We start from the raw sequence: 13,230 nt of genomic DNA on the forward strand, positions 1-13,230 counted from the left end.
TGGGGTCAGGAAGGCCAAGGTGAAGCTGGAACTGAACCTGGGAAGGGAGAAAAAATTACAGGGCATTCCAGAGGTTCATGAATCAGAAAAGAAAGGTCAAAGAAGGCGTTTTCCAACCACAAACAGCTCTGCTGAACTGACAGGGGATGGGATGAGGCTGAGGTACCCCACAGATTTTTTGYCTCAGTCTCCATGGCAATCTCCCCTCCCAGCCCCACCRATGGATGGACAGCAGGATGGAYACTGGGGGAGCAAAGGCTCTCCCATGGARAGGAAAGATCCATCTCWGGACCASCTGAGGAGCCTGAACAGCTCCGGTCTGTGGAGCTGCTGGGATGGACCCCAGAGTTCAGGGGGAATTGGCTGATGGGGCTCCCAAACCCAGCTCTGGCAGGCAGGCGAGGCCCCAGGTGAGTGGGAAAGGGAAATACCGCACCCACCTTCCAACAGGGTGGGAAGAAAGTACGTGGGAACACGGACCTGTCACCTCTGTGCCAGGGGAGAACAGGGGACACACCCTCTGGAAGCTCTGCTGGAGCTCAGGGAGCACAGGGAGGTGATTTGGGACGTTGATTTGGGACAGCCAACACAGCCTCACCGGGGKTAAGTCCTGTCTGACCAGCCCAGTGGCCTTCTCTGATGGGGTGACCACACCAGTGGTCAAGGGAAGGTCCATGGGTGTCATTTACCTGGACATCTGCACAAGCTCTGGCAGGGTCTTCCAGAAAATCCTCCTCTCTAAACTGGGGAGAGATGGATATGATGGATGGACATTTGGAAGTATCCAAGGCCAGATTGGACATTGGGGCTCGGAGACCCTGGGACAGTGGAAGGTATCCCTGCCCATGGCAGAGGTGGGATGGGATGTTCTTTATGGTCACTTCCAGCCCAAACCATCCTGAGATGATACACAAAGCACTAAGCATCAATAACCCTGTGGCCCACAGATGTGGTGTCCAATTTCTGGATCACTCACACTCAGCTTCTAGAAAAAGGTTTAGGAATTCTCAGGTARTAAAAACAAAGAGCAGAGCTTGCTAAATTGCGCTGTAAAAAATCTGTGAAATTTCATGCAGGTCCAATTATACAACACTGTATTTTTTTAACATCMGTCTGGCTCACTGCTATTCTCTATTCCTCTCTTTAATTTCTAGTTCTTGTGTTAGTTAGAAGGTTTCAGGATGTCAAGAAAATAACCAGGTTTTGTGGAGCTATGGGAAAAGCTGTGTTTCTTTCTTTCTGTTTTTTTTTTCAATGCTCTCATTCTGTTTTGTGCGATTTTATTCCCAGTTAAGCAGACAAATGAATGTGTTCAAGAAAATCAACAGAAATCTCATTTTGCATTTTAAAACCAAAGCAAAGCAGATTTGCTCCTGGCAGCAGGTATTTCAGCACACTGCAAACATCCTGATCTACAGGCTCAAATATATGGGACATGACAGGTAATAAATGCTTGATAGGCCTACAAAAAAACAGATGCAATAACACTTTTCATCTTTGCACTTCTGTTTTCCTAGGAATATTTTTTTCCTATTGGTAGTAGGAAATGCTAGCAGCAGGAAGGACAGAGGTAGATGACAACTGGGCAGTTTAGAACTGTTTGACAGAATCATGATGTCCACAGAAAAGTCACCAAGCCCATCTCCAAAACCAAAAATAAAGCAGTGCCTTTGAAAATTCCCAGCATCTTCCCCCCACCTTGCTTATTCTGGAAGAAGAACATCTCTGGTTGTTCAATTGTTTCTCCTTTTTTATGCTCTTTATTGTTATAAATTTAGGAATGAGCAGTTACAGATGTGATGGTTAGAAACCAGTCTGTTCACTGGCGAGTAATTTTTTTTTTTTATGGTGAGTGGGCTGCTCTTGTTTGTGTTCGTGCTGTCAGTACTATAAGGAAGATTTGTTCATTGTAGCAAATCCTTGTTGCAAGGAACATAAAACAACTACTTAATTGCTCTTTAAAGGAGAAAGAACATTGTGGTTTGGTCCCTGGATTTCACTCCGTTAGGAATAAACAGACCCCAAAAAATGAATCTTGGAGAGTTTAATGGGTTTAAAACTATGTCAAGGTGTTTAATACTTTTTTTTTTTTTTTTTTTTAATACTTTCTTTAACTCAGACATCTTTTTACTGGAAATATAAATGACTACTTCAAGTTCTCCCTGTGTGAGGGGTCTCAGGGGAATTATTTTCACATTATTTTCACAGCTGGAGACAGCCAGGTACAAAAATACCTCTATCACCTTGTCCTTTTAATTTGCCCTTTTTAGGCCAAGAAAGGAAGAAGAACTGACACACCTTAATTATCTGCTCCCATATCTGTCCTTATATGCATGGACAGCTGCAGTTTCCCCAAACTTTGATTTATTAAAGTGTTCCTGGTTGGTGACTATGCTGAGGGACCATTTATTTTCCTCCTGGCTTGAGGCATGATCCTTTTATAAACTACCTGAAGCAAATCTGGTGTCTCTTCATTACAGTAATTTAATGCTAATGACTTGCTCCACTGAACGGTGGAGAGGAAAAATAAGTAAAAATAATCCCAACAGATAAAAACGTCGTGACTCCAAGTCTTGCACAGGAAATAAATTCGTATTTCAGTGTGAGGCTTTGGGAAGTTTTAATTTATAATGTAAGCTCATCTTAACTACTTCATGCATAGGTGTTTATTTTAAAGGGTTTTAAAACTTATTTTACCTTGCTGATATAAGCTCTGTAGACAGCAACACAGTGGGAAAAACTAAAGTTAATTTCTGCCCAATAATGCTGTGATTATCTTGGCTATTTTTTTCTCTTAGTCATGCTGTTTTGCTTATGGGCTTTAAGTGCTTTCTGTTTGTTTGCAAAAAAAATAATTAGAAAAAAACAAATAAATAAACAACAAAAAAAAACCCCAACAAATACCAAATCCTGGTTGGTTTAAAACATGTAAGTAACTTATAAGCAATACAAGCCTGATTTTTACTGTCACATAATACTCTTATACCATTTTTATGTTGTAGCTGGTGGTTTCCTAACATTTTATTGCACATAAATATATTTGAACAGCCACGGTTATTTTTTCTTTTTTGTGTGTGTGTGTGTCTGCTTCTGCACTAAGCCAAGGGAGAGCAACACACATGCACTATGGAAATTGAGATGGAGATGATACATAATGCTGACACAAAGCTTGACTAATCTTCGTGCTGAAAYGCTGAATAAACTGCACATTTCTGGGGTGAGCTTCTTTCTGCGGGTTGGCTGCATTAAAAAGGCAGCTTATATAAAGCTGGGAGGTCCATAAAAGCTTGAAATAGAATTTACTCCATTTTGATTTCCCTATGCTGGTTTTGAGGCCCTGGCCTGGCTTGTCACGAGGAATGTCAGCTCTGTGCATCTCAGCCACCGTGTCGCCGATTTCTCTTTGCTTTGGCACAGGGTGGGTTCAGACCCTGACTCCTCAAACTGAATTTTGAGATGTTGTGAATGCTGAAGGAGGGGCTTGACCACCACCATAGTGCCTGATTCATGGGTGCTGTGTGGAAACACAATTCTGAGTTAAAACACATTATCTGAGTTAAAATTTGAGTTAAACAGAAGAAACAAGCCGAGAAGCCTCACAGATCTGATGCCAAGAGGAGGGATCAGCACGACAAGACTGTACTCCCATTTCCTGCCTCTCTGGTTGGGTTTTGGGCATCAAACAGTCAGCAYATTTCACATTTCTGGGGAGGAGATTTTCCTTCAGACAGAAACACAGGTCCTGTGAGGGAACTGATGAAGGGAGAAGGACACAGCTGTCTGTGATGAASTCCTCTGCTGCTCCCACGATGATGGACACAGGCAGGAAGAAATTTGGCTGAACCATCAACCACACCACTCACTCCATCTCAAGCCCACTGTTGCCATAGCCTCTCCTGCTGACAGCAGGAATAAATTCATAAATGACATTTCTGGATAAAACAAGTGAAGTAACTCAGTTTGTTTCCACTGAAACAGATTTCTTACATGCCCATGTCCAAGCCACTAGGAAGGAGTCATCAATCCAGTGAAGGAATGAAGAGAAAATACAATAGCATGCTGATTTCTTTCCTTTAAGAAAGAGCATAATATATCTTGGAACATTCAGAAATACCTTTTGCTCTTTTTTTTTTTTTTCCTGGAGGAAGATCTCTCGGACCAAAGATCAATACGATGACAGATTGCTTCAAGCATTTCTTCACTGCCTGCTACTGATGCCTTAATGAGATGTATTCTCTGCACGAGACAGAGCCTGTAGAAGAATTACTGGATAGGTTTTCAGAACCTGTGCTGTGTAAATCACTTTATGAGTACAACGGTCCCTCTTGACCGAAATCAAGAAGTTTGATTCTTTTTCTGCTTCATTTGCCCCTTGGCAAGAATATTTTGATTTGGTCTCTGGATTTCATACCGTCAGGAATAAAYAGATTTTTAAAAAATGCATCCTGAGGAGTTTATTGGTTTAAACTTTATTGGTTTAAACTAAACTCTTGAACTCTGACATACTTCTAGTGGAAATATACCTGGCTGCTTCAAATTCTCCCTGTGTGAGTGGGGAAGGAAAAATAATCTCAGRGGGATTGTTTTCACAGCTGGAGACAGCCAGGTACAAAAATGTCTCTTTCACCTTGCCCTTTTAATTTGCCCTTTTAAGGGTCAAGAAACGAAGGAGAATGGACACACCTTAATTATCTGCTCCCAGGCCCAGTGTGTTACTGTTTGTCTCTGCTTCTCTTAACTTTAAAAGTTTATCCTCAGTTCCCTTCTATGTTCCTTTCTATCAGACCACAAAGGTTTCTGGGTTTTAATGACCGTTCCTGCAACTGCACCCAATTGTTCATTTCCACACTAAAATACTGTAGGTTCAAGTAGTTGAGGAGGCAGAAAACAGAGTAGTAATGACAAAAACACTTAACTGTGTCTTGAAAGTATTGCTGCTCAGGGTTTTCATTTGCCTTCAGCTGATAAACAAATGGCAGGTTTACCATTATTAACCTAAATAACATTGTTGCTGTTTTCTACTATGACAACTCCAATTTGTGCAGCTATGGTCGTCACAAGGGAACAGCTTCAACAAGCTGGGCCCTAAAATGAAACTGTGATGCCTCAGCATCACTTACCTTTCTTCTCAGAAGGCAGATTCAGAGTGGCATTGCCTTTGCACTAAAGTTTGGGACAAGGAGAACCCAACAGCAACCCAGAGGCAGCCAGGCACAGCTGGCCAAGGCTTGCTCTGGGGCAGGATTTGTGCTAAATACCTTATCTGCATAATTTTGGGGGGGATCCTGAGGAGAATGGAGTTATATTTAGGCTTAGGCACAAAATGTGCATTCCCATCTCAATCCAACATGGAGCAATTTTGGTAGTCTTGAGCTGCTCTCACCCTGACCCATTTCCCAGCAGTCAGTTCTGTCCTGTGTCCTCTGAACAGGATAAAAACAAAATATTCCTTTTCCCCTCCCCATTTTTAATACTCCTCCCACCTCCTTCCACCAGTTTACAAAAACAATTAAAATTCATGGGAAAGACACTTGGTCCTGAGCCCAAGCTCTGCACGTCAGTGTCTGTGTCACCAACGGGTCCTCAGTGAAGCATTTCCATTCATTTTTTGTTGTTTGTATTTCACTCCAAATTCCAACAACACCCCTCATTTTTCTTTATCTTTGTCACAAATGAAATAAGGGGGGGGAAAGATCATTAACAGTGTAAAGAGAGTGAACTTGTGTGAGGTTTTGTCCCGAGGACAAAAAAGCCCTTAAAACCCGGAAAACTTTGTGAAGCCACTGTCTGTAATTGGCAAAAACGGAATTTTCATTGATAAGGGAGAAACAATTGTCCAATTTAGTGCTGAGTGTGGTGCACAGGCAAGAGGAGGCCAAAAGGCCACTCACAAAATCTAAACATGCCAGACACTGAACAGGAACAATTCTTTCTTGTGGGCTTGACATGGAAATGGGGTACCTAAGGCTCCCAAGATTGTTACTACTCTCTCTAAAGCAAGAACTAAAAAAACCTCCTRGCTATATTGAATATGCTGAGCACCRGCCATTATCCCACATTCCACAGAAACTGCTACTCACCTCTCTCCCATCCTCAGCCAAGCTGGCTGGAATTCCAGCAATCTGCTTACACTCTGACCCCCAAATTTTCACCTGGCTTTACAGTGAGGCAAACCCGTTTATCCCATTCTTTTCCCTTGTTTCAATCTGGTCCAAAAATGAAGAGTTGGCTTTTTTGGTTTTTTGTTGTTGTTGTTTTGTTTTGTTTTGTTTTTTTGTTTTTGTTTTTGTTCTTTTTTTAAATTTCCCCTGAGTTCCTGCCCTCCTACCGCCCAGCCCCAAAACTCCAGCGGAGCCGCCCAGGCTTTGCAACGCCTGCATTAAACCAGGAGTGATTTTTGCTGTAAAAACCGAGATTTCAGGGCCGTACTGACCTCCACCAGTGGCCTGGGCTTGCGCTCCACTGCGAACCTRAAGTGGCAGAGCTCACAGTAGCTGGTGTTGGAGGACGACAGCCAGTGCTCCAGGCAGCTGCGGTGAATGGTGCCCAGGGTCCCCGTGCATTCGCAGGGCGACAGCAGCTCCTCGTGGCTGCTGCCCTCATGGCAGATCCGACAGATGGGACGGTCATTGAAGGGGCTACTGCAGGGGGAGGAGGAGAGAAAACCACCCGTCAGTGCCGCGATATCGCCTTTTCCTCCTCGCGAATTAACGGYGTGGGGAGCATTCCCGGTTTAAGAGAATTTTGTGATCAGTAAGCCGAGCTGYCGGGCTAATGGTTCGGGGCGTTTTGGAATTTTTGTTTAAAATATCTCTTCTGTCATGGGGGAGAGTGTGGACTAAAAAAACCTCACAGTGTTAGAAGACCAAGTGCTTCTGCACTTTTGCATTTCCCGGAGCAGCAGTGCAGCCCGAAGTGCATCAAGGAAAGATTTAAACCTGTCTCAGCCTGGCACTTCTTGTTGTAGTGGTGATCCTCCGACCTAAACATTGTTTTTACTGACCAGCAGCACAGGCTGGAAGAGCAGCCCSGTGTCCTGCAGTTCTGGGAAGGCAGGGACACAGCTTTGGTAAGGCACATGCCCTTCCCCTCTCTTTGGGGTGTTGTGAATGCTGAAGGAGGGGTTTAACCACCACCACACGATTCATCGGCGCTGTGTGGAAACACAATTCTGAGTTAAAATATGTTATCTGAGTTAAAATTTGAGTTAAATGAAAGAAACGACTCTTTGGGACACAAAGTTACCTCTCTTTGGGACAACACTCCACAGGGAGGTCGAGTAGCGATAAAAAAAGTGCTGAAAAGGACTTTTCCAAACACWTCTCTCCTGCACGGCTGCTGCGTTCTGTCTGCACTGCTTTGAGAATCCGTGAAGGTTTTTCAGCTCACCGCCAGCAGAGACAAAGTTAATTTTGGCCCAATCATCAAGCCTGGATAAGGCCAGACCCTTAACCATGCTCCTTCTTGCYTCTAATGCAAGCAAAGCCAGTCTGAGCTATGCTCTGAATGTATAGATTAATCATATATTTCCCCACTAATCTACCCTCCTGAACCAGCAGCTGAAGGAKCTGGGCAAGCCTTAGGACAACGAGTGAGGCTGCAACAGCTGGAAACAGCTTTTTGTCCGCTCAGCCGGCTGGAGAGGGGTTTAGGAAATGTGCATTGTAGAAGGACCACTGTGGCACTGGGGTGGCAGTGTGACCGCAAGGGCACCGGGCGGGAGGGGACCCGTCCCCCGCGCTGTCCCCACGTACCTCTGCGCCGCCAGGCTCCGCACGACGGACGAGAGCAGCTGCCCGTCCTTGGAGGACACCTGCATGACATACTGGGGACAGCCGGCGGCCGGGCCCCCGCTGCCCCCGGGCGGGCTCTTGGCGTCGGGGGCCGGCGGGCGCTCCGGAGGGACCCCGGGCAGGTGGCTGSAGCGGCTCGTCCTCATGGCGCTGGGCAGCGGGACCCCATCCAGGCGGGACGGAGCACAGGCGGGCGCTGTGGGGCACATCTGTCCCTGTCTGACCAACACCGCGAGTGAGGAGAAGCGATCTCGCTGCCCACCCCGCGCTTCCCAAGCCCACTCAGCGGAGAGAGGGGGTTTATGTAAACGACATTTTGTGTCGTGGAAAATCTGGTCTGCGCATCCCAGAAGCAGCAACCCTGCTTGTTTTTTGCTCTGCAGGCTCCTGAAGTTGTGAGTGATAAATGGAAAGGCTGAACCTCTGGTCACCCCCGCTCCAAATGTTTCAAAGGAATACGAAATCCTCACCCCGTGCGCTTTCAAATTCGAAGGCAGCCGCTGCCCGCCCATGGGGTAAGTTATGTACTGGAGGAGAAAACGGGCTGATCGGCTCAAAATCCTCTCTGAAAGCACTTCACTGCTGCTTAATGTCTTCTATCAGCAGCCCACAGCGGAGCACAGACCTGGCAATTAATCCTGTGCGGGGTTTTATGCACACAAACCCTCTCAATCACAGCAGGCTCGCAGCGATAATTTATGCAGCAAGGTGAGTCAGAAACCAGAGCACGCCCGAATCTTTCTTCCCGGCTTTGCTCCTTCTCGCACGGCTGGAAGTGTGTTTTGCGAGGTGCTTTCAACCACAGAAAGGGGGAGGAAGGGCTGTGCTGGGGACAAGGAGCGTGGGAGTGCAAAATCCCGACTTCTGGGTGTGTTTTGTCGCGGACGGGACAGCTGGTTCCACCAGGCTGTGTCCCCCTCCCTCATCCCCTCGGGTCAGGCACCAAAAGCACACTCACAGGGTGGATTAATCCCTCTGCAAAAGCGGGGGGAAACCTCCTAGCCTGCTTCGGGATACTTGGCTGCAGTAAAYACTGCAGGTTGCGATGATGACATTCCCACGTCAAAATCGGGCGTTTCGCCCTCACAAAAAACCTTTTGCCATCACACATCACGGTTGTGTAGCTGAGAGGAACCTTCAACAACTGAACATTAATAAACCCTTTAAAACAGGTGTGTTTCTCCAAGAGTTTTGAAGAAACCTTGAGATTCCACCTCGTCAGATTTGAGCAAAAGACGCCCTAACCCCCGGGAGTCCCATGAAGGGATGATTTTGGCAGCCAAATTCTCCAGCACGTCAGGGCTGATGTGGATGCTGGGCCACTTGAACCGCACGAGTTTTCACACAGGAACTGATATTCTTAGAAAGGAGCCTAAAATAGGAAAAAAGCTTTGGCCAAACGTTTGTTTTGTGGGATTACTTCGRTTATTTTCAGACCGTGCACACCCCGGGGACAGGGCTGGAGGCTCACAGGGGATGGAGCGTTCCGAGAGCAGGGAAAGGGATCGGACCCAGGGCCTCATTTACAACAAAAATGAAGCCAATGGCTGATGTCAAAACCATTAACACATAAAAGACGCAGATATTTCAAGAGAAGAAGAGCCTCGGACTCTCCAAGGACGCCGTGGTGTTCGGCAATATTTTAGTTTTAAAATCCATGCCGAGACTGTTTAACAAGAACATTCAGCTGCTGAGTGGCTGCTTCATTAAACTCAAAAAGCCTAAGAAGTGTGGTGCTTACAGAGCCACGCTGCAGAATTATGTATTTCTTCTCTGATTGCTTCACTGACCTCATTAAGTACAAGAGTGGGTTTATCATTTGGTATAAAGTGACCATCCAAGCCTTTGCAAACACATCCATCAGCCACTTGATGAGTTTGGAGCATTTGCGGGAGCATCAGAGGATRCAACTAAATGCAAAGCTTTAAAGCACACGGGAAATAATCTGGCTGTGTCTCTGCAATGTTAATTCAAATGTTCTGCCTGCAGCGCTGCATTGATATCCCAGTTTGGCAGGGCAGATTCACAGAATCCCTTTCTACTTTTTTCTTTTTTTTTTTTTTTTTTTTTTTTTTTTTTTGTAAGGGAAAGTTGAAGTTACCACGCATTTTTTCCATTTCAGAAGAACCACTTTCACACAAAATCAGTGCATATGCCTGAAGAGCAATACAATTACAAACTTAAATTATATATGCTTTAATACTGAAAATTAGTTGTCTTGAGAAGCACTGAGATCCTAAGCAAATCTGAAGTCAAAGCTGACATTTTCACAGCCACAAACCTCCAAAGTCAGTATTTATCCAYATGCATGTATTATGCCAAGAAGTTTTTCACCTGAAACTTGTGGACATCTGTCAAAAATGCCTCAGCAAAGCAGAAAATAAAGAAGAAAACCAGGAAGATGTGTTTAGAAAGTATTTATGAAGACAAGCAATATTTAACTGGGGAAGCCAGAATATCAGTATTTATTCCAGAAGCCAGAAAATTCTGATAAAAGCGGCTGAATTTGGCATGATGGATGCTAGWATTTAGGTGCTTTGTTTTCTTTTGATTGTTGTTACAGGTGCTAGTTTTTATTTATATGTGTACATATAAATGAGTATGGGTTTATGGGTATCAAAGTAAAAGCAAAGGTATTGCAGGTGTTTTCTTTATGTGGTAAGTGTAAAAAAAAAAAAAAGACAATTCAACAAATAGGCTCAAGCAGAACTTGAATAAACTCAGCCAACAAACTCCAGCAAATTATCTGAGGGCATGTTGAAGCTGGGTAGTGCTTTAAAAGACATCCTTCACCCCATAATAATTTATAGAAAATGTTAGGGATAACTTACACTGAACCTTTCCTCTCCTGGTCTGCTGCCTGCAGTGCTAAAAGTCAACATTCTCTGATTTCCTTGCCTCTCTCTCACCTGTGCCCCCTGCCTAGTTTTTTTAAAATATTTCCCAAGTCCAYTCTGCTCTCCTGGACTTGAGTAATTAAAAGGTTACCTGGAAGGATGTTTCATCTTGGCATTGTGTGAAAGAAATGCCATATTTTAGAAAAGTGGCTTGGCCCCACAAACCAATGCCACCAGGCACCTGGAATTTCTGTTTCAGAAACAATCTGKTTTTGGGCTCACTCAGCTGCTGATTTTTGCCAACATTATGTACCTACTGCTGTTCAACAAACATTTCTTTACATGCTGCAAGGAATTTATAYCCTGTCTTTCCTATCTTCTGCTCATATTCCTATTTAAGTAATTTCTGACTTCTGTATCAAAAATTAAAACCCACAAGGCTCAACAAATGCCAGTGAGCAGGGCAGTGCCACTCCCATCGAATTGCACTCAAATGGGATGTTAAAAACCAGCATCACTGCCCTGAAAAGGAATTAAAGACAAAGCCACCTGCAGAACTGGAATACAGCTGGAATCCTTGTTGCACTCTGACTGTGCCTGAATTGGCCTCGATTCTCAGACCCATGAAGCATCATCAGGATGATGAATTAAATCATCACAGTAGACCCTTTTTAAAGCAGTGGTGCTTTCTGATGAAGCTGTGAAACACTGAGATTTGCTGGAGACAAAATGATATTTACACTTCAAGCAGGGGGTTGCAACTGTTGAACAAACTCTCATGGAGAGGTCACGTGTGAATTGCTGCCTTTTCCTTTTTTTTTTGTCTGCTAAGAATAGCACTTATTCCACCTCTCAGTCATGGTTTCAAACTCGGAAACCCCTTTACCTTTCTTGATCCACCTTCCCATGAGTTTATTTTTTATAATAAACTGTTAGTTTCTAGAAGTGCAACACAAGCAACACAAGCTTACATCCAGCAGCTTCAAGACATAAAAATATGCATGAAAGTCCAGTGCCATCCAATCTGGAGAACATTTTCCCAAGAAATACTGCATTATTAGAAAAWGACAGCCAAAATAATAAAAATAATGGTAAYAGTAATAAATAGTAAYGGTAATAGTAATAATAAATAAAAGCAACAAACCAAATCAAAACCCAATCCCAAACACCCCTCACACCAACAAAAAACAAACACCCCCCCCACACACAAATTATTGAAAGACTAAACAAAACAATAAATAAAACACACAAAACAGACAAAACAAAACCTAAAACCAACAAGCAAAAAAAACAAAAAAAAAACAACCCCAAAACCACCTTCCAGTTTTCAGAAGCTTTCAGAGATGTATTTTTGTTTCCTATTTATGTGCTTTCACTACTTTTGCACCATTTACKCCAGAATTTTGAACCCCAATGGGCAGTTTTTCCCTTCAGAAAGGTCAGCAGATTCAGAGCAGAGATAGAATTGTGTCTTACTGCAAACTGGAAGAACAGTGCTAATCATGGAGAAGCATCTCCCACCTGCTTTTTTGCTATCCATGCCAGCTGGTTACTGAGAATGCAAGTTTTTGCATTCTAAGTAAYAAAAATTAATGTTTGTCTGCAATGTAATTATCTGAGGCTCAGTGGAAAAGGTGCTCTCACCCGGCTCAAGTGTTACAAGATCACACATTACCTTTATTTCTAGAAATGGAGAAAAAGAATTCATATTCCCACCACTGAGGTTTAGACAATAATTTTATGCCCCTTTTTAAGGTGCTCCAGGGACCAAAGCAGACATTGCAGTCACTGGATGGTTTGCTGCATTTTTCCCCATTTTTCCCCTTCCCACCTAAAAATGCAGAACAAGAACCAAAAATCTCAACTCCAGAGTACTCTGAAACCTCCTGGCTTTTTATCCATTAAGAAACAATGCAGGGTGCTGTGAAGGTGGGACAGAAACTTTCTAAAAAACTGAGAACACCCAGGGCACCTGAAACTCCTATTTTAACAGGCAAACATTGAGTTTAATGCACRTAATTTCTCAGACACTCATACCTGGAATAGTTTGAAACATTTATTGACTTTTCCCCCCACAAGAAGCTCAATGGATCCCCTCCTGGCTCCAAATMTTGAGWAAAAAAAACAAAAAACACTGAGGTAATTGGGAGTCCCAACCAAAGCCCTGGATGCTGCAGAACTATGAAACCCCCAAAAAATTAATTTCTCCAACTTGACAAGAATTCCTCCATTTGATAATCACACAACGAGATTGTGGCTTGGCACAAGGAGAGATAAATGATGCTGCCTGACCTGCTCTTTGTGGAGGTCAGAAGCCATCAGAGGGAGAGGCAGCCCGAGGACACAGAGCTTTGGGGACACAGCGACAGGAGAAGGAGGATGGAGAAAATGGGTTCTTTTGGTCAACAGCATTCAGCCTGCAAAAACTACACCACCAGCAGCAGTCAAGGAATTTGAGAGACCACTCAAAGGTGAAAGAGGAAAAATGGGGTAATTGTTCATAGCTGAGGAGGATGGATTGTACATAAAAGCATTTTGACATACAGCAAGTAGTGCAGTACCAAACCCCGCTGATATTTGGCAATTTTGCTCTGTTTCAG

General features: G+C 44.0%; 1 protein-coding gene across 1 annotated transcript in view; it reads right to left on the bottom strand.

Annotated features, from left to right (window-relative positions):
- Positions 1 to 8,003, bottom strand: part of MARCHF3 (membrane associated ring-CH-type finger 3) — a 17,457-nt gene extending 9,454 nt beyond the window's left edge. Inside the window, exons 1-2 of the mRNA XM_057378248.1 lie at positions 7,755 to 8,003; positions 6,434 to 6,641 (exon numbers count right to left, since the gene is read on the bottom strand). Coding sequence (XP_057234231.1) covers positions 6,434 to 6,641; positions 7,755 to 8,002 — 456 coding nt within the window. The 5' untranslated portion in view covers position 8,003. The remainder of the gene's footprint in view (positions 1 to 6,433; positions 6,642 to 7,754) is intronic.
- Between the last annotated feature and the right edge of the window lie 5,227 nt (positions 8,004 to 13,230).

The sequence above is a fragment of the Malurus melanocephalus genome, unplaced genomic scaffold, assembly GCF_030028575.1.
Source record: "Malurus melanocephalus ecotype Western Australia unplaced genomic scaffold, MMel_1.1 scaffold_350, whole genome shotgun sequence".
Classification (NCBI taxonomy): Eukaryota; Metazoa; Chordata; class Aves; order Passeriformes; family Maluridae; genus Malurus; species Malurus melanocephalus.